This window comes from Lagenorhynchus albirostris, chromosome 2 (genome assembly GCF_949774975.1).
Source record: "Lagenorhynchus albirostris chromosome 2, mLagAlb1.1, whole genome shotgun sequence".
NCBI classification, from domain to species: Eukaryota; Metazoa; Chordata; class Mammalia; order Artiodactyla; family Delphinidae; genus Lagenorhynchus; species Lagenorhynchus albirostris.
Genome location: NC_083096.1, coordinates 29457139 through 29482798, shown reverse-complemented (window position 1 = coordinate 29482798; position 25660 = coordinate 29457139). Strand labels below are relative to the sequence as shown.

Sequence of the window (25660 nt, the reverse complement as noted above, 5' to 3'; positions counted from 1 at the left end):
AACAAGGTCCTACTGTATAGCACAGGGAACTATATTCAATATCCTGTAATAAACCATAATGAAAAAGAATATGAAAAACAATATATAATGTATAACTGAATCACTTTGTTGTACACCAGAAACTAACACAACATTGTAAATCAACTCTACTTCAATTTTTAAAAAAGCAAAGAAGGAACAAAGACAGATTTCTGTTGTTATTGCTATTACTACACAGTGTTTTAAATGTTCTAAATAATGTAATAAAAAAAGAAAAATGACTTACAACTATTAGAAATGAGGAGACTGCATATTTGCAAATAATGTGATTGCTGGAAAAATTCAAAAAGTTTTAGAGCATATAAATTTGGTAAAGTGGCTGGTTATATTGATAGTAGCAATTTATAAAAATAAATTTCTGTGTAAGAGCAGAAACAGAAAACAATGGTCAAAGGGGTAGTAGCATTCACAAGAGCAAAAATGTATGAAATGCCTAGAAATAATCTTAACAAGCAATATTCACTATTAATATTGTTAACTATGAAGTTATTCTGAGGTACTTTTATTTAAGAACATGAATGTAAGGACTTTCCTAAATGGGAGTATTATACTGTAAAAGATACTCTCCATCAAATTAAGCTATACACTTAATGTTATTCAGGATTATTTAGACATTAGTTTGCCAAATTTAATGTAAAAGTGTTGACATAAAAGAATATCCTAGAAACTTTGGAAGATATGATTACAAGATGACACTTTCCCTATCAGATATTAAAAATTATAGTAAAGCCTCAATAAATAAAACAGAACAGCAGTCAATGCATCAGTAGACACATCTATGAAACAAAAGAGAAAATTCACACATGATTGTGAATGGGAATTTCGTATATGATAAAAGTAGCATTTTAAATCTGTGAGCAAAGGATTGTTTGTTCATTAAATGTTGGGAAAACTGATTAACTATATTAGGAAAAAATAAGTAATCAGATCATCATTTCACAATTAACAACAAAATGCATTCCATACGGATTAAAGATTTTAAATGTAAAATATAAAACCTTAGTAGTCCTAAAATTTTCCAGAAAAAAACACAGGTGAATATTCATGTAGCCATCAGGTAATTCCTAGGCATAACACCTATGGCTGAACAAAAAAAATAAATGTGACTACATAAACATTCAAACTGTAAATTATTATAATAGCTATCATTTATCAAATGCTTACTAAGAGGCACACACTGTGCTCATTATTTTACATCACAACTTACTTGATGCTAATAACAACCCTGTAATTATCTCAATTTTGCACATGTAAAGGAAAATGACATCTAAATAACTTGCATTAAATAAGTGTAGCCGGGCTTCCCTGGTGGCGCAGTGGTTGAGAGTCCGCCTGCTGATGCAGGGGACACGGGTTCGTGCCCCGGTCCGAGAAGATCCCACATGCCGCGGAGCGACTGGGCCCGTGAGCCATGGCCGCTGAGCCTGCGCATCCGGAGCCTGTGCTCTGCAACGGGAGAGGCCACACCCGTGAGAGGCCCGCGTACCGCAAAAAAAAAAAAAAAGTGTAGCCAATCCTGTATCTGTCCTGAGCCCAGACAGCCTTCTTTTACGCATAAAAAAGGATAAAGAAAGACAGCAGAATGGGGAAAAATGCAACAAAAATGACATAAACTGGAATAATATTCTTAAACAAACAAAAAATGTTAACAAATCAGTAGGAAAAAAGGAGGAGGGAAGAGGGAGATGGCAAAGAATACAGACATGTTCACATAGTACTACTGGGGGTAAAGCTGGCAAAAATTCGTGGGCTAATAAAATAAATTTTTATTCTAATAAAATAACCAGGGGCTTCCCTGGTGGTGCAGTGGTTGAGAGTCCCCCTGCCGATGCAGGGGACACAGGTTCGTGCCCCGGTCCGGGAAGATCCCACATGCCACGGAGCGGCTGGGCCCGTGAGCCATGGCCGCTGAGCCTTCGCGTCCGGAGCCTGTGCTCCGCAACGGGAGAAGCCACAGCAGTGAGAGGCCTGCGTACTGCAAAAAAAAAAAAAAAAAAAAAAAAAAATCATCATCATCAAAGTGCCCAGAGATCTATGTTAAAGGATATTCATTGTGCTATTGCTTATATTGGTTTAAAAAATAAAAAGAGAGGGAAATATTAGGGAGTGAGAAATTCAGTGTCTAAAAATAAGGCTTTTATCAGTAATTTATTTTCCCTCAGTTTTACTGAAATATAATTGACGTATAACACTGTATGAGATTAAGGTGTATGGCATAATGATCTGACTTACATACATCATGAAATGATTACCACAATAGGTTCAGTGAATGCTCATTATCTAGAGACTGTCGTACTAAGTGAAGTAAGTCAGTCAGAGAAAGACAAATATCATATGATATTGCTTATATGTGAAACCTAAAAAAATGATACAAATGAACTTGTTTACAAAACAGAATGGAGTCACAGATGTAGAAAACAAACTTACGGTCACCAGTCGTGGAGCGGGGGGAGGAGGGATAAATTGGGAGATTGGGATTGACATATACACACTACTATATATGAAACAGATAACTTGTAATGACCTACTGTATAGCACAGGGAACTCTACTTAATACTCTGTAATGGCCTATATGGGAAAATAATCTAAAAAAAGAGTGGATATGTGTATAGCTGATTCACTTTTTAAAAAAGGTGGAAAACCCTAAAATAAAGTCTTTTAAATAGGAAGAAATCTTTTTTAACTCTTAAGTTCATAAAGATATCCTCCTCTAAAATTTTCTAAAAATTATAGTTTCTTTTTAATATTTAGGGGCATGTGTCTGTATGTGTGTGTGTGTGTGTGTGTGTCTATATGCTAGCTCCTCCACATCTGCAACCATCTTTCACATAGCCCCTTGGGCCCCAGTCTAGAAATAGGTCTAGTCCCTGAGCCAGAGGTTGCCTTGGTTTAGTTTCTGGTCAGAAGGCAGCATCCCTCCCTTTCACTGATCTTACAACTTTCATAAACTATGCCTCCAGATGAAAATAGAGCACAGCCTATTGCTTCTCAGTCTCCTTTTCCTGAACTGGGAGACCTGCTCTGGGTGCTGCCATGGAGTAGTGATAGTGCTTTTGGTCCTGTCTGCCCTGCAGGAGCTGCTCCCCTGATACCACTGTCTGTTCCAAACAAGTGCCCAGGCTCTGGCTGGAGCCCACTCACTGCTTTGTATGCTTCTCTTAGTTGGATCTGTAGAGATTATATATCTTGCTTTGAAGCCTTGCTATTTCTTTTTGCTCTCTCTTTTTATATTTTCTCTACTATTTCTCTGTGTTTGGAGAAGAAATGGCAGAGTGAGGCATAAATTTATTGCAGTATTCTGACCTGAACTCTAACTCTTTAATTCTCTTTATGACAGATTTAAAGAAACAGTAACAGTTAGCTAGATAGAGAGGAAATAGTAGATGATAGGAAGAGTATGTGTGAATGCACATAGACAATAAAGAGAAAGATGTTTTGGAAATTGGAAGCAGTTTGGTATGACAGTAACTAAGACAGCCTATGGGGAGAGGGCAGCAGAAAAACCTAGAGGAGAGACGCAGCAGAATGAGTCTTTGTGCCTTCTGCCAGCTCAATAATCACCACTTCCCTAAAAACCCACAAAAGACCTAAAGAACTGAAGAAAAGAGAAATATGATAAAGAAAATAGAATCACTCCATAGAGTGATTTGAAACATCACTGGTTTCAAAACATGTTCACACCAATTCATTGAGGTGGAGAGTACTGGTGTTTCATGTCCATTCTAGAAACAAGAAAACCGAGGCTTAAGGAATTTAAATGATGGGCTAGAACTGAAACCCAAAACCTCTTTTGCTTCATCCCTTGTTCTTTCCTCCAACCACAATTCTGAGCATATACAGGTACAGTAAAAAGACTGCCAACCATGAAGTATCTCAGCCAAAACTATAGAATCAAAAACAGTTACGGACTTCCCTGGTGGTGCAGCGGTTAACAATCTGCCTGCCAATGCAGGGAACACAGGTTCGAGCCCTGGTCTGGGAAGATCCCACATGCCATGGAGCAATTAAGCCTGTCCGCCACAACTACTGAGCCTGTGCTCTAGAGCTCGCGAGCCACAACTACTGGGCCCGTGAGCTGCAACTACTGAAGCCTGCACACCTAGAGCCCATGCTCCACAACAAGTGAAGCCACCACACCGCAATGAAGAGTAGCCCCCGCTCGCCGCAGCTAGGGAAAGCCCATGCACAGCAACAAAGACCCAATGCAGCCATAAATAAATAAAACAATTAGAACAGAGATAAATTTCTTTGGCTCTCCTTGATTCCACTTTTAGATTTTTCCCCTACTTGTCTCTCTGAACCTAATTCATAAATAGACCCTGAACTTAAGTTTATAAAGAGTCCATTACACTTGCTTACTCTGTGATGCAAACACTGATAAATTTCAATGTTCTAGCTAATCCCCAAACTTGTATTTTTATGAGAACAAAAGAAGTAACTCCCAGTTGTACATGTTCTGAGTAATAGTGGCCTACAGAGTGTATAAATGTGAGCCAAAGCTCCTAATCACATGATTTTGACATTTTTATGCTTCTACATATAAGGACCAATCTGCCTTCACAATAGTGAAGTTTCTAATTTAATTAACCAAATTCTAAGTGTCTCAAATAAGAAGCCAGTATCTCTGTTAACAAAACTACTTATCAAAGTTTTATATGTAGTTCTATAAAATTATCACTCATTTATTCAACAAATATTCCAATTTAATTAGTAATATATAGTGATAGGTAATATATATAATGACTCTTATAATATAAAAATATTATTTAATGCTGTTGCATGCTAGGAAACGTAATCCTTAATCAAGTCACACTTTTTTTCCTGAAATCAATCACACTAACTTTCTAAAAAAATAAACAAACAGAATAATGAAGAATACTAATTTCAAGTGACAAAGTAAACTTGACCAAGTTTTGCTGAATCTGTACTTTCCTGTTCTTTCTATTATATCAACACATGTTCTATCTGAGTAATGACATAGTTCTGTTTCCTTCCTCAAAGGAGAGCTCTAATAACCTATTTTCCTATACTCTTCCTATATCTACACCATCCCTAAAAACTGCTTTCTGTAATTCTTACATCCCTAGACAGGAAGAGGGGAGGGTTCTTCGAAACCTCATTTAGTAAGATTTTCTCATCTTCTTAAGTCATGGAAGAGCAATTTGAAACCCTCCACCAAAACTATGCCTTCTCTCTATTTTCTAATCCACAGTGTAAAGAGAAATATGGCTTCAGTTCAACTGTTAATCATGGCCAGTCCTTTATCATGCCTCCAAATTCTTAAAGGATAATAAGTACTATGTCTTTCTCCTCTCTTCTGTAAGGATAGAAAAATCTAGTTCCTATAGGCAAACTTTTAGTCACTGCTTTTATTTTCTTCTGATATTAATGAATAACAATTGAATCAAGAACCAAATTAAAGTTTAGCAAATGAGTGCTCATATGTAAATCATAATTTCCTACAAGTTTTTAGGAGCATATTGTAGACTCTAAAAATGGTTCACCTAAATAGCTTTGAGTAGGGAAAGTAAAGTGGAAAAATGGTGACCAGTGTTCTTTATCCCTCCAGGTTTTCAGGGTGTGGGATATACAGACTCTTTCACTATTACAAGTCTTCCATGATAGCCAGGGAGGACCAGGAGACATGCAGATTTACTCTATGGTATTTGATTCCAATCATGGCATGCTTGTTACAGGTAAGTGCACCCAATTAATGGCACACAAAACTCATATGTTGATGTTTTACCTTTTTTTAACTAGCACTTTATCACTGACTAGAAGAGAAACAAAACTAGATGGGAAATTTATAAACTGTGATTCCTCACAATCGGTAACTGAATTCAATCCTGTTCCTTCCTATCTTTCTATAGCTTGGTGGATGAGGTCTTGAACCTAGGAGTCAAGGTGGTGGGGTTAAGCAGAGAAGTGGGATGTAAGCTGCTGCTACACGTAGGGCAAATCCAGCTCTGTCTTGACCATCAGGAGCAGGAATATGATGCATCTTAGAGTGGCTGCACCAGCATGCTGAGTCAGTGCCCCTTTTCCTCAAGGAGGCAATTTGGCCCCATGCACTCTGGTACTGAGACAGTTACTCGGTGAGGAGTGTGTTGACCCTCCCACTTCTAGACAAAGAACAGTGGAGAGAGAGGATGGAGTCCTGAATGACAGAACCCCCAGCACTGAGGCCAACAGATTTGTTGTCCCCTTTTCCTGCTGCCCCTTAGAAAGGTGCTGACTAAAGAGACAAAAGCCTCTGTTTGGCATTTGGGTTGAACACTATTTACGTGCCTGCTCTCAGAAGAAGGTTTAGAAGAAATGAACGGTATTGACAATACTTATTCTTTCTGGAACATCAACCCAGAATGCATTTCCTAAGCATTTTTCCACTGACTACCTGCTCTGAGTTCCTGTGGGATTAATTAGGGCAGAGGAATGATTAGTGATATCTCTGCTGGTAGAGAATATAATTATTTTTTAACTTTTGGGTTTTTTTCTGGATTAGAAGTGAAATAGCACTTCGTGCTTGATAGATAATTTTCCACCTTGTAAAACAGAACTTACTTCTAGTTGTAAGCACCCCTCCTCTATACTACCTCCTCTAAAAATAACAAAAATGACTACAAGCAAATTTTCTCTTAGTGCCCCAAACTGCATGTTTGATTGCTGGGCTCAGCATCTTCATCCCATTTATCATCAGAGTAACTAAAGACTCAAGTATCAAGGCAATAAGAAAAACACAAAAAACAATCAGAAAATAAAAGATGCATCCCAATATTATGTAATTCTGATAGTATTCTGCTTACAAAAGTATAGAGCTTTGTGTATTGCTTAATCACTAAAATTGCATACGTTGACTGCAACCATCAACTTGACATCAGAACTGCATGAAGCTTATCTCTCAGATTTTAATTTGTGCTTTCATTCAAATGAAGCAGCCATAGTAATCTTCTAAACCCCAATGACAGCAACACAACATTGTAGAATATGTTGTTGTAACTGTCACCATTGTTGTTGTTATTGTTACTCTATTATAACAACTACCATTTGATTAGTTCTTCCACAAAATGCTTTCATGGATTTTATTTCACTTGATCTGCACAACCACCACTTAAGGTAGGAATTAATATTTATCTTATTTTATAAATGTCAAAACTGAATATTAAATATTTCAACTGACTAGTAGAAGGATATTAGTTGAAACATAGAGCTGGGATTCAGTCCCAAAGCTTATGACTCCTGGATCCACTTTCTTTCTTTGTACCGCATTGTTTCCATAGTAGTTGTGTATCTAGCCAAACGTGTAGAGCAGGGGCCCCAACCCCTGGGACACAGACCGGTACCGGTCCATAGTCTGTTAGGAACCGGGCCACACAGCAGGAGGTGAGTGGTGGGCGAGTGAGCAAAACTTCATCTGTATTTACAGCTGCTCCCCATTGCTCACATTACCTCCTGAGCTCCACCTCCTGTCAGATCAGCCGCGACATTAGATTCTCATAGGAGTGTGAACCCTACTGTCAACTATGCATGTGAGGGATCTAGGTTGTGCACTTCTTATGAGAATCTAATGCCTGATGATCTGAGGTGGAGCTGAGGTGGTGATGCTAGTGCTGGGGAGTGGCTGCAAATACAGATCATCATTAGCAGAGAGGTTTGACTGCACAGAGACCATAATAAATCAGTTGCTTGCAGACTCATATCAAAACCCTACCAGTGAATGGCAAGTGAAAACAAGCTCAGGGCTCCCACTGATTCTGTATTATGGTGAGTGTTATAATTATTTCATTATATATTACAACGTAATAATAATAGAAATAAAGTGCACAATAAATGTAATGCACTTGAATCATCCCCAAACCATCCTCCCCTCCCCAGTCCATGGAAAAATTGTCTTCCACAAAACTGGTCCCTGGTGCCAAAAAGGTTGGGGACCGCTGATGTAGAGGATTACCACTTGTTCATAAGCATAATATCTAACTTTGTTGTCAGTTTGGATAAAGTCAGTTACAGTCAGTGTAATGTCAAAGAACCTATGAAGGCATTCCATGTGTTGTTTGATTACCTGGTTACCACATCCTTCTCATATTTCCATCCAGACGTATTTGAATTGAGAACTACTACCAGAAGAGCCACCTCCATTCCTCTTTAACACATGAGTAGACTTTATCTTAAAATTTAAACACTTTAGATGGTCCTGGACTTTTGTTTGTTGGGAATAATTTTTTATTATTACAGATTCAATTTTATTACTGGTAAAAAAAAAATTTAAACACTTTAAGAAAGTGTTTATTAACTCCTGCTGACAATTTTGCTGCTGTTGAGACTTCTTTGGAGAGACTAGAGAAAACCAATATGAAGGGTCAGCCTTTGGTAGCTTAATCTCCACTTCACTAAGTAGACTATAAAAAATAGGAAAATAGTGGTCACTGAAAAACAGATATCAAGGAAGCCCAAATGCCCTACACTTGAATATTAATGAAGCCCCAAATGAATACTTTTCTCTGGCTGAATCATATTTGTTTTATTTGTCAAAAATATTTTTGAAGAAATGGATGTATTTTCCCCTCATTAGGTTTCCTAGGCATTAATAATCTCACTGATATTAATAATCTCACTGATCAACTATTTGCAAATGCAACTGGTTGAATAAAATCCTTTGTGATTCAAATCTTCTAATATTGGGTATTTATGAGATTCTTATTTCTGTTCCAGGATCTAGGGTTATGGACATGTATCCTTTGACTAGGATGATACAAGATGCGAAACGGGTTCCTCACACCCATGAACGAGAAATCAATGTCATGCTTTACAACAAGTATTTTCACCAAGTACTTACTATCTGCTCTGAGTCCGTAATTAAGGTGAGTACATATTGACTCTTCAGGAAGAAAAAGCGAAAGAAGATAGAATTTTCTCTTCTTATAGGTAAGTCCTTAAGTGACTAAATAAATGTAATGGCACATATGATGGAACCCTACATTAGAGCTATTTTTAAGCTTTCATGAACACATGAAAAACAAGCATTTTAATCCAGCTCATACTGCTTGTTATTAAGCTACACACTCAATTAAAAAATGAAGGTAGTCTTTACAATCAAAATAGGAATTTTAAGGGAAATATATCCAGGAGAAAAAACTAGTGTGTGTGTGTGTGTGTGTGTGTGTGTGTGTGTGTGTGTGTGTGTGTAAACTTTTTAAGCTGAGCCACGGGAAAGAGAATGTTAAGAAGGAAGGGGAAGAAATGTATAGATGTTTCCTATAACCCCTATAAGTGCAGGACATGGAACCTTATGGTGCCTTAAATCTATGATCTTGTTTAATCCTTGTACTAGTTCTCTGTGGACAGATAAAGAGTTCCATTTTAAAGATGTGGAAATTAGGACTCAGAGATCAAGGCAACTTGCCCAAGTTCATATAACTAGTAAGCATTGTGGCTGGGATATGAACCCAGGTTTGCCTGAGGTGAATACCCAAGTCCTTTCCTCTGCAATCCTCAGGCTATGCCATTAATGTGTTCCCTAAAGGCCAGAGTACTTGACCATCCTAACTGTATCTGTAATTATGACCCCTGAAGTCATCTAGCAGTGATGGCTGGAGGTGTGTACTTCCAGTGTTTATCCTTTTATTTCATGCATGCTCTCCAAAAGGAGACACAGGGAACCGGAGAAAGCATTCATCTGGAGACTCCTCAAATGCCCTCTCAATTTTGACCTTCTGTGCTTATCTGCTAGAGACTTCCTCCGGCCCAAATCTCCTAAGTTCATTTAATTATCAGTTATTTCTGATAATGCCTACAGAATAAGTAGAGGGAAACTAAAACTAAAACCTGTCTGTTTTCATAAAATACTGACCTCTTAAGGAGAAAATGTCTTCCCTGCAAGGGGAGAAGGGGAAAGGAAGGCATCTAGGTGAGTTTTCATACCTGATTGGTTGGCGAGGGATCATACTTTAGGCCAGGAAATGGGTGGCCTCTGAGACCCCTTCATGCAGTGGCCCTCATTCTTCATTCTCCCTTCAGGACCTCAGCTATACCCAGTGACACACAAAGGTTAAGAGCATGGACTTAAGGTCCAGACTGGCTTCTTTCAGATCTTGGCTCTGCCACAGCTCAGTCGGGGGCCCTTTGTTATCTGGTCTCCGGACTATTTATTACATCAACTACTCCTTCTCCCACTTGCCCTCTTTCACTCCAGGTGCAGCAACTGACTTTCAGTTCCCTGGAGCAACAGTGCACCTTCCCATCTCTGGCCCTGTGTTTATACTGTCCCTGTCCCCAAATATCTTGAGTATAAACTGTGTTGCCAGTTCAATTTTATTGTTTACTGACAGTCTAACATACACCTGACAATGGCAGATACATGAAAAGGGAAAGATTCAGACTGAAAGACTGCAAGTCTAAAGCTTCTACTGCATTTCCAAAGAGACAGTGATGAGCCTTGATGTGTTTCTAGATTTTCTGATTATACCCAGCCTAATTACACATACAGCCTTCTCTGAAGTCTCAGCCTCCCTCGCCCTCCCTTCCCCTTTTCTCTCTGTTAAGAGCTGGGCACATGTCCCTAATCAGAACACTCCTTGGAAAGGTCAGTGAGCCCTTTCCTCATGATTCTCTCAGATTTCATGCTGTTAACCACAGATTCTGTCCTGTGACCCCTAGCTAATTTGGATGAGTGTCAATAAAGAGTAAAATAGTTAGCTAGTGGGAAGCAGCACCATAGCACGGGGAGATCAGCTCGGTGCTTTGTGATGACTTAGAGGGAGGGAGGCTCAAGAAGGAGGGGATATGGGGATATATATACGCATATGGCTGATTTCACTTTGTTGTACAACAGAAACTAACACAGTATTGTGAAGCAATTATACTCCAATAAAGATCTATTAAAAAAAAGAATAAATTCAATTTGATTTCTTTGTCCACTGAACTCATAACTGTTACATTTCTATCTTGCTGCTAAGCTTGCTTTGTGCTTACAGGAGCAATTGACTACTTCCTGGACAGACAGGGGCTGCCTGGAATAGTTGCTGCTTGTGTCAGCCCACCTACATATGTTACAGACACACTCCAGGGTAGCAAAGTAACTATTAGACAGCACTACATCTTTTAGACCTTTCTTTGATCAAACCAACATTCATGGCAGAATGTTGGGAGAAGTGTTAGATGTGCATTGTACCAATTTTGAGGCTATGTTGAATATTGTAAAATTGACGAAAACTGAAGGGCTTATGGATTATTTGATTGTTTTGTTCTTTCCTGTAGGTATGGGAACTCGAAACTGGCCTCCAAATATACCAGATTTTAGACCCTCATGGCTTCAATGTTGAACTGACTTCTGCAGCTATTGATGAAAGTGGATTTCTTTTTGCTACAGGAGCATATAATGGTCAGACTAATATCCAGAGTATAGCCTTCCTGCTTTAGTGTCCTGAGAATTCGTTCTAGGATCTCATTACAAGTTGTTTAGATTAGAGGGGAAGCATGAATCAGGCTGGAATATGTAAACGTGCCAGTGAGAGTGCTGTGCCTGACTGAATAGTGATAGGCTCTTCTCTAACTGGCATTAATGTCCTGATACTGTCGTTCAAAATAATCAATACCTTACATTACACGTATATAGTTGCTTTTCAGTTTGCAAAGTCTTTCACGTATACCATCTCATTCTTTTCTGACTGAGACTTATCTGTGTTGCACTGACTCATTCTGTCCTTCTAATTTTGGGTACCATCAGCTAAGAGACAGACATTCTATTTAGTGCTTCTGATAATATTTTTACTGACAATATGGGACCAGACAAAATATCATCCAACTTTGCTATATCACACCTAGAATTCTATACTGGACTTGTTTATAAGTCTAAGCTGCTTAAGGGCATGTGTCATGTGACACTTGAGAGGATGTCCTGCTCCAGTTGTGCTGTGTCATTTGCTGCTCATGCTGTGGGGAACTGCATAGAACTTGCTAGAACCAGAGAACTATAGCCTGCCTCTTCTTTCACCTTACCTTGTTCTGAACTCCCACGAAAGAACCGCTTTATCTAGACAATATGACCATCTGCATCACTACTCAGAATATATTTCTTCTAGGTATATATTTACTAAATAAATTCTTGCTTGTAAGCCAATGGATGGACTGACTGAATATCTTGATATGAAAGTCTGAGTTTTTAAAGTGTACACAGATAACAGTACACATGAAATAAAATCATGAATGCTGAGTTGATGAGGTGTGAATAAATGCAACTGCTCTTCATGTAAGAGAGTTCTTAAGAAAGCAGTCTTAACCGCTCTATCAGCACATCCTGCATACATATGAAAATTAGAAATTCTGAGCAATGCACATGACCATTGCCCAGCATAAGCATTAAGAAATTCGTATAAATGACTGAGATACAATTATTTTCATGCAAGCAAGTCATATTTCACTTTGTTAGTGCTAGTGACAGTTTGTCCTCCTCAGAAGTACATGTTAATTGTCAAAGACTCTGGGTCTAGGACACCCTGAGGAAAAGGATTCTCTAGCTCCCAAAGCAACTCTACCCACAAGCCAGCAGTCCCCTCTCATTCTCACCCACCCATCACCTGGGAAGAGCTGAGCAGTATCCTCCCTGCTTTCTGCCCCACTAAATCTTATTGCCAAAGTCCTAAGTTAGCAGGAAATCTGGGCCATGAGACTGTGGTCCACATACCCAGGAGTAAGTGAGAGCATGATCACTTCTTTTACTTGTTTATATGACTTCCTACATGACCATAAATTCCTTGAAGGCAGAAACTATGCTCACTTTTCATCCCCTGCTCCTACCACCATGCTGTGTATATAGGGAGAATTTAATTAATGTTTAAAAATGTTTTTAGTGAAAAAAAAAATGATGGGGTTGTGAGTATTGCTGATGGAGGGAACCTAGCATAAAGGAAGGAAAACAGCACAGTGAAAACATTCTGGATGCCCAGCAGGATTAGAACTGGAAGATAAGAAGCAGGAGGAAGGGGTTGAGGTTAGGGTTAAGGAAGGGGAGGAAAAGTACTGTGAAGGGCAGTACACTAGCTTTTAACCCTGAGGTCGCTATAAAAATCCATGTTAGAAGATAATTATCAGTGTACACTGAGTAATGACGCAGAAATAGGCATTCAACAAGTATGCTATCATCTCACCTGGCCTCTTCATCAGGGTCTCCTAAATGAATGAAGTTAACTATAAAGAAAGTACGATTTCAAATGTAGGAAGAAACATGACACTCTTTCTGCATTTCCTTCTTATGTAACAAAAAAACAACTCAAAGCTTGACTGTTTCCTACCTGCTGGCATTCTTTTAAACCTTTTGTTACCAGTAGGAGCTAGTCCTAAAACACGTTAGCACCTTAGGAAATGACACTATTGGAGTGATTTTTGACTATTAATAATCATTGTGACATGATATTAGATAGATAGATAGATTGATTGATGATAGATACTGAAGAGTACTTAGCAAACTGGAAGGCATTGGGAGAATAAAGACAGAAAAGACCCACTTAAGACAGAAAGCTCAGACAGGAGAGTCTGAGAATTTCAAAGAAAACAGTTGCAAATTTCAAGACATTGGCTGGTCCTGTTTATTTTTTATCAGGCTGTGACAAATTAAGGCATACAGAAATATATTTGGTACACAGCAATGCTAGAGAGACTCATATAGCAGTCTCAGTAGGAAATAAACCTAGGATAAACTGTTGCAGAAAGCTTTCAGTTAGATCAATTTTCTGTGAGATAAAAGTCATTCTTTCTATACATTACTTTTGCCAATATAGTCTTTTCTCTCTGTGTTCAGGAACAGTTAAAATCTGGGACTTTGGCAGCGGGCAAGAGATGAAAGTGTTACCAGAAGGGAAAGACTGGAAGGAGGAAGAGCACTGGCTGCAACGCCTGATTTTCCTGAAAGCTCAGGAAAAACACCAGTACTTGATCCTCGCTTTGGAGCGCAATGGGAAGATTAAAATGATCCAGGTTTGCAATCCCATTTTTATATACTCTATATGCTCTTCTTGGGAAAATCAACTGGGTGTGGATAATCCCCATTTAAATCCTCTCTTGCCAGCCAGCTGAGGATAGTATTTCTCCACCAACCTTCCTAGGATGTTCCTAATTTTAACATTGCCCAGGTCCAAGCAAAGAACAAAAAAGAATAGCTGCTCAGCCATAGCATCCTGCCCATCCAGTGTTTGCTGAAGGGATTAGCTGGGATCCTCTGGAGTGGGTATCAAAAAGATTAAATGTATATACAGCTGCCACCTCTGACATGGTTTATACCCTCATTTGGGGATAATTCACTGGCAGAGCTGCTTCCCAGCAGACTCTGTGAAAGGGAGCAATGATTCCTCTCTGAACCTTATAACCCATAATGCATTCAGGGATGCTCAAGTCACTTTTTCAGTTTGCCACCAAAATTACTTTGTTTACTTTATAGTTAATAATGCCATCTGCTCAGGGCTGTTTTACAGAGATTGAGGTAGACTAATTTATTTTTTCCTGTGAGTCTATTACCACCTAAGAACACTAATGCCTTCTTCATTCTTAAATGAAAACTAGATCATTTATGGACTTCCGTGGTGGTCCAGTGGTTAAGACTCTGCACTCCCAATGCAGGGGGCATGGGTTTGATCGCTGGTCGGGGAACTAAGATCCTGCAAGTTGTGAGGCGTGGCCAAAAAAATCAATAAAAATTTATAGAACATAAAATAAAAAAGAAAATTAGATTATTTATCCTGGCTATGAAGTGGATGTTTCCCTGACTAGAACTCTGGGATTCATTGCCCTTATTATTCCCCTTCTGAAAGCTAAGATCAGAAAAAAAGTCTTGCATTAAGGTAGCATTGATTACGATGACTGACAGCCCTACTGTTGGAAAAAAGGAGTGAAAAACTTTCTTGATTCAACTAATCCTTCTTTGCTGTTTGAGCAATCCAAAATGGCACTGTGCTAGAAAGGAAGCTCTAAAGTGGAAAGAAATAGTTGTAAATTTCCTTTAAAAGATTTACTTTGTAATTCTACCCTGTTCGGAATGTTGAGTTCTTACTGATGAACTCAATTTCCTCAATAAATAAAATGAAATACTGAGAAATGAAGTTAAAACTTGAATAATATATAGACCAAAGGAAAAATTTAATGACCTTTTAGATAATTGAGAGAAAAACAGTTGTGGCATCAACACAATTCTGTTTAATTATGTATTAAATAATTTGCAGGAAAGTGAAAACAAGTTGATAGCCAAGTCAACACATCTCTAAACGAGAATTTGGTCTGATTATTTTTTGCTGAATTGACAAAATAAAGCAATAGTTTAAATATCGTCTAAACATAAACACATTCCTTCAGAAAACAGAACTTGCAGGTAGCATTATTCCTGAAAACTGGGGCATGTAGTTAGCACTTGTGGGTTTTCAGCCTGTGAAGGAAGAACCTAAAAAGTGACACAAAGCAAGGGGGTCATTAGGAAAGTGTAATTTTGGCCCCAAATAAAGTTTTGGCTAGAGATGGCATTAGTCTTTCTCATAGCTTACCATTTGTTCAACAGACGGCCTTAGACTGGAATTCTTATTCTTTATTTCCCATCTTCTTACCATCTGGTCCTGACACACACATGCACACCCCCAGCCCCAGCTCATGCAGTGTCATTCGTGTTGCCAACTTTGCTTTTATCAGGGCTTGGTCTACCAACCTACTTTCTCTTTAGAGAGATGAAATAAAACCAAACTCATCTCCAACAACTTAGCCCTCAGAACCTTTAATTGCTGAAATGTTTAAAAAATAAATAAAGAAGTAATAAATAAAACAAGCTCACTTACTCCCTTAAAAAATGGCGCTGTAAAAAGGAACTTCTTAGTAATATAGTCTAAAATGCAACAGTGTATTAATTTCCCTATTTTAAGTTAGTGCAATTGACCATCAAGATACCCTTCCTAACAGACAATGTCTGTTGTTATAAACACTCCTTTTTAAAAACTGCAAAAAGTAGCATGGTGCTGTTCTCACATCAAAATTGCTTTTAGTCCTATTGTAGCATTTTTTACTTTGATTATTTTCCATGTCTCCAGAATTCTATAGATTTAACTTGATGAGGACTGAAAACCCGTCTTATTCATATTTGTATTTTTGCTCTGCCCAGAGTAGGTGCTCACTAAGGACTGAAATGTAAGAAATATAAGAAACCCCTTGTAAGATATACAATAGTAAATCTATGGAGCATTTTAGGGTATTTTTATTAATGTTGGACAGGGGAATTTTACAATAAGGATAATGTTGAAAATACACTTATTATTATTAACATCTTATTATTTACTTATCACTTATTATTATCTGCCAATTTAAAGTAAATATGGTCTGATTTACATACTTTCTAGAATACTTTCATTCACTTGTTTTGTTCAGTGATCATTTACCAAATGTTTACCATGAACCAGAAAGATATCCCCCTTTCACAATGGGACTTACAATTTAATAAGAAAGACTAATGTTGATCCGCCTATTACAAGTGTTATGATTGCTTGCACAAAGTGCTATAGAAATTAATGATGGTGGGTGGTGCCTAACCTAATCTGGGAGTCAGGGAAGATTTCTCTTTCCTCAGATTTCCAATTAAATTCAACACAATTCAAGAAACATTTTGTGTGCTCCACATATGCTACATATTTTTTCTAAATCCCAGGATTCTATATCAGTGAACTAGATTACTCAGACCAATCCTCCACTGAAAACCATGAAAATTTCTGGATAATATATTTTCTAAATCTCCTAACTAGCATTAAAGAGATGACAATATAGTAAGTAAATAGCAGACCAAAATTTTAGTGAAAGTGGAGAATGAGAAAGGTAAATTGAGAACCAAAACACCACTGCTACTTTCATCCTGAGGGCATTTTCCAAAGTAAACTGGGTTCAATTTTTGAAAACTCACCAGATTAGAAGGGGCAAAAGAAGTCAAGGCTCAGGGCCTGTGTAAGGCAAGGAGTTTAATACCAACTCCACAATATGCTGGGACCCAAAATCACACTATCAAGATTAGGGTGAACCAGAAAGAAAAAAGCCAACCTCCTAGGGGCAATCCAGGAAAGACTGCCCTCACACTGAGCCAAGCAGGGAACAAGGGAGAAGAGTAGGAAAACAAAACAAGATGAGACAAACCCTGTCCCTGAGAAACTGACCACAGGTAGGATCTCATGTGCATTTGCAACCTAGCTTGCCGCCTAGATTTGCAGTACTTAGGTGGTCAAGGAAATCTTAGCTATGAACTTGGTTTAAGGTGATCCAATACTGGTAGTTCCACCAGGCACCTGGCAGAAACAAGCACAAATTCATTCTGGAGGAAGACAACTTCATCTCAGACCATAGGTAACATAATTAAGCTCATAAGGAAACAGGACAACCAAGTTTGGGCACAGAGAGTAACAGAACAACAAAAAAATCCATATACAGCAGAAATGGCATAGCAGATATTTGTGGCAAGAATATACTTTTCAATAAATCATTTTTGAGCAACTAGATACCCACAGGGAGAAAAAAAAAGAACTTGAATTTTCATGATTTCATGATCTCTAAGACTATTCCTTGTGGATTAATGACTTCAAGACATTAATTGAAAAACAAACAATATGGTTTTTAGCAGATAATTAAGAGGATTGTTTTTATGAACTCAGGATAAAGAAATATCTTAAATGATATTTTAAAATCACTAGTTATTAAGGAAAAGATTAATTTATTTGAATTAATAACATTTCTCCATCAATAGTCACCATAATGAGAGCAAAAAGACAAGAGTAGAATTATAGAAAATATTTGCAACTTGATTAGTATCCAAAGTTCTTAGATAATAAGTAAGATAAACAGTTCAATAGAAAAATGAAAAAAGATAGACACTTCACAAAACAGAAAACACAAAAGGCCAATAAACATGAAAAGCCGCTAAACTTTATTAGTAACTTTAAGTTAGAATTTGAATAGATATAATACACCCAATAGACTGATTTTAAAAGTAAGTCTGAGTTTTAGCAAGGCTGTGGAACAATGTGACTACTCATTCACTGCTAATGTTGGTGTAAATCAGCACCAACTCTTGGGAAATATTTTGGCATTCTTGAGTTACAGGACCTTTTATTCAGTCTATATGTAACTTCACCGTCTTGAAGTGACAGTGTTACCAATGAGCAGTCCAAAGCTTCTCTGTGTCTTCCTATGTAAGCAACTTATTCTTTCTCTCTGCAAATTTGTAAGATGTTTTCTTTGTCTTGAAGTTTAAAGTCTATGCCTATGTGTATATCTTTTCCCATCAATTCCACAGGAGACTTTCAATCTGAAGTCCTAGGTATTTCTTCCAGCTCAGGGGATTTTTTGAATTATGATTTGTGTATTAGATGTCTCTTTGGCATCTGTTTTTTTTTCTAATTCAGGAACCCATACTATTTGCATATTAGGTCTTCTGAATCTGTCCTCCAAATCTCTTATATTTTCCTCTGTGTTTTTGTTTCATTTTAGTTTTGCTAACTGTTTTGAAGTATTTTCTCTACTGCTAGGCTATTAGTTCAAGTCTCAGACAGGTGTTGATTCTCCTTCAGCTCATTAACCAAATTCTTAAATTTTTTTGTTGTTGTTTTTTGTTTTTGTGGTACGCGGGCCTCTCACTGTTGTGGCCTCTCCCGTTGTGGAGCACAGGCTCTGGATGCGCAGACTCAGCGGCCATGGCTCATGGGCCTAGCTGCTCCGCAGCATGTGGGATCTTCCCGGACTGGGGCACGAACCCATGTCCCCTGCATCGGCAGGCGGACTCTTAACCACTGTGCCACCAGGGAAGCCCCCAAATTCTTAAATTTGAAGATCACGTTGTGTTGGTTTTTGTTTCTGTTTTGAACTCCCTTAAGTACTGTTCAGTTTTGCTCAAGTTATCATACTTCCCAGCAGTTCTAGTTAGTCTGGGATCTGTTCTGCATGTTTTGTCTGTTCTACTCTCTAGATTCTAGGCCTACTGAACTACATTTCTTCTTCTGCTCACTGGGATTTGGCTACTAGAAAATTGCATAATGTGATAATCCCAAAGGGTGGGATGTACAGCCATGGTGTTCTTGAGGGCTGGGGTTTAGCAGTCCCCACAACAGTCCCCTGTCGAGGCACTGGCAATAAGCTTTTCTGAAGCCCATTCTCTTCTCACTCTCCCAATTTCTAAAGTACAGAAGGCTTAGTCCACCTGTTCAGCTACTCCTCTACTTCCTTGGAAGAAAGGGAAACTAGGCATAAGCCATGCTACACATTGTCCCCTCCACACACACCTCTGGGGATTTAAGCATATTTGCAGATGAACCACCATGCTTAAATCCCATCCTAGGAGTCTCCCCCTGAATAAGGGTTCCCAGGCTTTTATTCAGCTCAGGGCGGAACAGGCCCATGATAACTTTCTTTCCCCAAACTCTAAACCCCATTTCTCTGCTTGTCCCCAGAAACTGTTGAGGGCAGGAAGGTTGTCCTTCCTGACATTGAAGCTGGGAGTAGAGTGGAGAAAAGATGAAACAAAACTCTATCTTCCAAGACTCTCAGCTGCATTAAACAAACAAACAAAGAAAACAAAAAATTCTTCAGGTATCACATTCAGTTATTCAGGAAACATTGCTAATGCATTATGAAGTAAAGTAGAGACCCCATAAGTTTTATGTACTTCTTTTTAATGTCTTCAAACCAGTTTTTAATGGTTTAAAATGTCATGTCTCTCTTGTACTTATATTCTTAGTTTTCTTTTCTCAAGTCTCAGAAAAATGTTTGTGCAGTTGCCTGATCTCTTCACAAATCACTGCTATACTAGTTTTTCTGGGCAAGGTCCTTTAGTTATGTAATGGGAGGGCAGATTTTAAATTGACTGACCCACTGATAAAACTTCATAGACCACAGAGAAGAAAACAGTATAGTTTTTCATATTTCAGTTTTAAGAGGATAAAATTGTATTGAGTACATAAAAATTTTAGTAAATTTGGAATAAATTTGCCCCAAAACCCTTTTTGACAAAACCATAGGTTGATTAGAAATTACTGTTCTAACATTATGAACAAAGCACTATGGGAGTTCAGAGATTTTTATTAACCCCCCCCAATAGTTCAAATTCTAAAACCCCACTTATTTCTTTTTATTTGATCTTCCTTCCTATCCACATTACTTTGTGTGTCTACTCATATAGCCCTATTTGTGAGTCCCTTAAAGCAAAAGACCTTTCTTTGTGAAGCAATTAGCATAATACATGCCCTTAGCATTATATGAACTGCTGTTTTTCTGGAGCACCAATTCCTAAAGGCCTATTTGTCAATACCTATCTGAGATAAAAAGTTTCACCAATTAGAGATGAAATGAATAAAATAAGAATAATTTTTCATAAACCTAATTTTACTTCAAAAATTATAAGATTTTATCTTTTTTACTTTTTTGTATTAAAATAGCCTTTCTTTTCATAAAATGATGATAATAGAGTTTTCTCTCTCCTTTCCCCGATGTTCTTTCCTAGCAAAATTAAATGTTAGTAACTCTAAATCAATCTTTTAAAATATTTTTAAAATTTAGTGCTCTATGAATTCAGAAAGTCTGATAACCACCTTCCTAAGTGGTTCAGTTGAAACCAGCTAAACTTATTAAAACCACTGTAGCCAATTCATCCCATCAAGGGGGCCCATGACCCTAAATAAGCTATTACTCAGTATATCAATATCAGATCACTATTTGGATATTGCTGAGATTCCTTCTACTCCCACAATGGTGCAAATGCTAACCAAAGAATCAACTAGTATGTGGGAGTACCACTGGCTCATACTTTTGAATTAACATAGATATAACAGAGATATTAGATCTACACCTAGAATCATAAAGTTTTTTTTTTAAAAAATGGAAGGACTTTTATCCATTAACTAAGGAAAATAAGGCCCCATAAAGTTATACACTTTGCCCAAGTTCTCACTAGAACTAAGACTAGAAACACATTGTCATCATGCCTAGACCAATATTCTCCCCACTTTACCACAGCTGCTTTGCAACTAAGGAAGATCCCTGCTCTGCTCACAAAATAACCAATCTTCAAAAATTGGCCTTTATTTCCATATAAAAATTGAAAATTCTAAAGCTAAGAGCATCTCATGAATAATAACCAATTAGAAAACAGAATAAATAAATACAACAGCAAACAAAAATCTAAGGTACCTAAAATAAATCTAACAATAACATACAAGATTTTTGTGTGGGGGTGTGGGAAATCTTAAAGGACATAGAAACACCCTGAATAAATGGAGATATACCATATTCATGGATGAGATATCACAAAGATATCTTTACTACAGTAAAATTAAAAACAAACATTTACCTTAAAAAACAAAGCAGAAGGACAAATCACAGACTGAGAAAAGACCACTGCACCCCAGGTAACTGAGAAAAGATTGGGAACCAGAATACCGAAAGAAGCTCCACAAATCCAAAAGAAAAAGAAACAGCCCAACAAAAAAATGGACAAAGGACAGATAAGAAAGCTGGATGCCTCACAAATACATGAAAAAAAAAGTTCAACTTACTAAATTAGAAAAATGTGATTAATGTAATTAACAAATTTTAAAATTAATTTTTAAATGTCTTATTTTAAACCCATCAGACAGTCAAAAATAATTATTTAAAAATCAAGTAAAACGAGGTTTTGGCAAGAATGTGAAGAAAGGAGAGCTTTTATTTACCCCTGGTGAAAGTGGAAATGGATGCTACCTTGAAGAGCCACTTGGCAATACCTAGTGAAGTTGATGGTGTGCATATCTTACAACTTGGTAATTCTACACCAGGCACATGCTCAAGAAAATATGGCACCTGTCCATAAAAAAACGCAGTGAAAAATTGGCAACAACCGGAACACTCATCAGTAGGAGAATGGATAAGTAAATTATAGTGTATTCATACAATACTATAAAGCAGTTAAAAATAAATGAACTAGAGCTCCATGTAATAACTTGTATAAATCTCAAAAATATAATATTAAGTGAAACAAGCAAGTTGAAGCAGAATCCATACAGTTTGATAACATTTATAAAAAGTTAGAAGCCTGGAAGCAATATCATGTAATATATATTGCGTTGGCCAGAAAGATGTTAAGATGCTACGGAAAATCCCAAACGAACTTTTTGGCCTACCCAATATATATTACTAAAACCTGAATATGGGGTGTGTGTGTGTGAGTGTGTGTATATAAACTTTCATGACTAAAACCATATTCAGGTACTTGTTACCTCTGGAGAGTAAAGAAGAAAGAGGAATTATATTAGGGAGGGATAGATGGTGCTTAAGATATGATAAAGCTGAGTGGTGGGTATATCACTGTTTGCTCTATTTTTCTCTATATCTTTAAAACAGCTCAAAATAAAACAGTTAATTGAATTTTTCATGTACTCACTGGATTTCTCTTAAAGGGTAAGGAAGATGATATTTACCTTGCGGTGATATGGGAGCTGCCTGATGTTGTGCCTGTCCTACAAAATGGGAATCGCATTGTGCATCTAAGGATGTCTGCTAAAGATAGGAGTATGGCTATTCCTTTCCCAGATGTGGAGTTGATAGTGGAGAAAAACTTTTCTCAATATGTTGATGTAAGTTTTTTCTTGATTTGTTTTCCTTTTTATTATGAAAATTTACAAACATATATAAAAGTAGAGAAAATAATACAATGAACTTTTATGTATTATCACCCAGCTTCAAAAATTATCTATGCATGGCCAAACTTATTTCTCGTTATTCCTACCACTCTCCCATGACCACTGTCAATGGATGGATTATTCTGAAGCAAATCCCAGACATTGTGTAATTTCATCCCTAAATATTTCAGTATGTATCTCTGAATGGTAATGACTCAAAAACAAAACAAAACAATGGTACCATTATTTTCTAAAATAATTTACAAGAGATCTTTAATATAATCACATCACATTTTTCAGTTTTCCCAGATTTTATCATACAGTTTGTTTATCTTACAATTTGTTTCAGCCAGAATCTAATCAAGGCCCATTTGTTGCATTTGGTTGATGTCTCTTCAGTCTTTTTTAATATATAATTATCTTTCCATATCTCTTTTTTTCCCCTTGTAAATTATTTCTTGAAGATACTGGACAATTGGTACCTGGTTTCTCATTTTCCAGATTTTGCTGATTGCACCCTTGTGGTGAATTTAAAAGTTCTTCTTTACTTCCTTTAACCTGGTAGTTATATCTGGTGCATGTAGCTTTGATTAAAAAAAAAATAAGACTCTATAGTACATGGAGGTCACTACAGTACATGATGTCATGTACTTCCATCAAAATTCACATAATACTGATTCTCTTTTTTTGGATCAGCCATTGATGACCACTACCTAGGTTTATTATTTCATTCAGAGTTGCCATCTTAACATTCTGATTCATTTATTAGCTGGAATGTGTCTTTAAAGAAAAACTGTTATCACTGGTTTGCAGGGCAGAAATAGAGACACAGATGTAGAGAACAAACGTATGGACACCAAAGGAGAAAAGTGTGGGGGGATGGTGGTGGTGGGATGAATTGGTAGATTGGGATTGAAATATATACACTAATATGTGTAAAATGGATAATTAATAAGAACCTGCTGTATAAAAAAATAAATAAAATTCAAAAAAGAAAATCTATTATCAACTATTTGGTTACACTGAGGTATAGTTCAGATAGGAAATCAAAGTAACTGATTGATTCTTTCCTTACATTTATCAGTTTTCAAAATAAGAAATTGGGTTCCTTAGCATCCTCCAAAACAGTGGTCAATGGATTTTATTTGTTTAGTATCATTATCAAATCATAAATTTAAATATTCTTGATTTGTTTCAGTCTATTGCATTATTAATTAATTCTCAAATCATCCCATCTCAAGCTAGTTGGACACTTTTCAGGCTTTTGAGTTCTTTTAACATGACTCTAGTAGTTCTGGATAGCTTCCAGGTGTGACAAGTTTCCAGGCGTATTTTGTTAATTTCTTGTTCCAGATCTACAATCCACCATTTTACCAAGAAATCTTAATTCTTTTAGTGAGATTAATCATTAAAATAGTATTAAGAAACTACAAACTGAGTTTTAGAGATGCTTATTGTCACTAGATTGATCCTTGTTTTTAGAACTTTTCAATGGACAGAGCTAGGAAAAAAATTTAAGAGAAAATACATCTTTAGCTTGTACTGATATTCCCATTCAGATTTAAAATAATATGGCATTACTGATTTTATTTTTGTTATCTTTTTCTCTCACAGAAAATCTCTGTTTCTAATGACATTAACATAATTACTTACTTGCTTTATCCTATTATTTATATAATGTATCTTATATAATATATAGGGTTTTATGTCATATTATATTGTATTATAGTACATTATATTATAGTATGTTAGATTATAGTTTTGGAAAAATATAAAATAACTAGAAATATGATAGCTGAAACAATTATCTTATCTTCTTTGTAGTTTCTGTCCTTAGAGTACATATCTCTTGGAATATGCAATCAAATTACTATGTTTTAAAATTATTTGAAATAATTTCTTGTGCCACCAACTCTATACACAACAAAATTTATTGCATTTTTAATGTATTGTTTTTTAAAAATTTAATTTTGTCTAATTATTATGTAAAACATTTGAATAGATTTTAAATCAGATCTTCAAAACAAGATTTATTCTAACTTCCATTCCTGTCCCTTCTATTCTTTTCCTAATCTATAGTTAATCTTTTGTTTTTAAGTTTTTGATTTATGCTTCCAATGTTGTTTTTTAAAAATATAATCTAATACTTATCCTTATGTGTATCCCCTCACTCCTTCTCAAGCAAGTTTTAAGATACTGTACATATTCTTATATTCCTTGCTTACTTTATTTAATAATATATTCTGGAGATCATTATAAACAGTACATAGAAATGTTCATCTTTTTAAAAGATGTGTATTTTAAGGTAAAATACACAAAACATAAAATTTACCATATTAACCATTTTTAGTTATAGAGTTCAGTGGTATTAAGTACATTCATACTGTGTGCAACCCTCATCACCCAGAGAACCCTTTTCATCTTGCAAAACCAAAACTCTATACCCATTAAACAATAACTCCCCATTCCCCCCTCCTCCAGCCCCTGACACCCACCATTCTACATTCTGTCTCTATGACTCTGACTACCCTAGGTACCACATGTAAGTGGAATTATACCATATTTGTCCTTTTGTGACTGGTTTGTTTCACTTAGTATAATGTCTTCAAGGTTCATTTATGTTGGAGCATATGTCAGAATGTTCTCCCTTTTTAAGCCTAAATAATATTCCATTGTATGTATATACCACATATTATTTAACAATTCACCCATTGGTGGACATTTAGGTTGCTTCCACATTTTGGCTACTGCAGGTATGAACATAGTTGTACAGATATTTCATCTTTCTTTTTGAAAACTCTATGTTATTTCAGTTAGTTGGATGTACCATAGTTTGTTCAACTAGTCCCCTATGAGTTAACATTTGGGTAGTTTCCAATTTTTTTGCAATTATAAATAATGCTGTAACAAATAGCCTTATGCATACGTCATTTCAAATTTTTGAATCTAATCTTTAAAATAGATTCCTAGAAGAG

The 25660-nt window shown here is 36.7% G+C and overlaps 1 protein-coding gene across 1 annotated transcript in view; it reads left to right on the top strand.

The window, feature by feature from the left end:
* The window catches only part of WDR64 (WD repeat domain 64), a 153624-nt gene that overhangs the window by 66215 nt on the left and 61749 nt on the right, over nt 1-25660 (top strand). The window contains exons 11-15 of the mRNA XM_060142078.1: nt 5609-5735; nt 8749-8897; nt 11293-11416; nt 13832-14007; nt 22464-22640. Of these exons, the coding sequence (XP_059998061.1) occupies nt 5609-5735; nt 8749-8897; nt 11293-11416; nt 13832-14007; nt 22464-22640 (753 nt within the window). The remainder of the gene's footprint in view (nt 1-5608; nt 5736-8748; nt 8898-11292; nt 11417-13831; nt 14008-22463; nt 22641-25660) is intronic.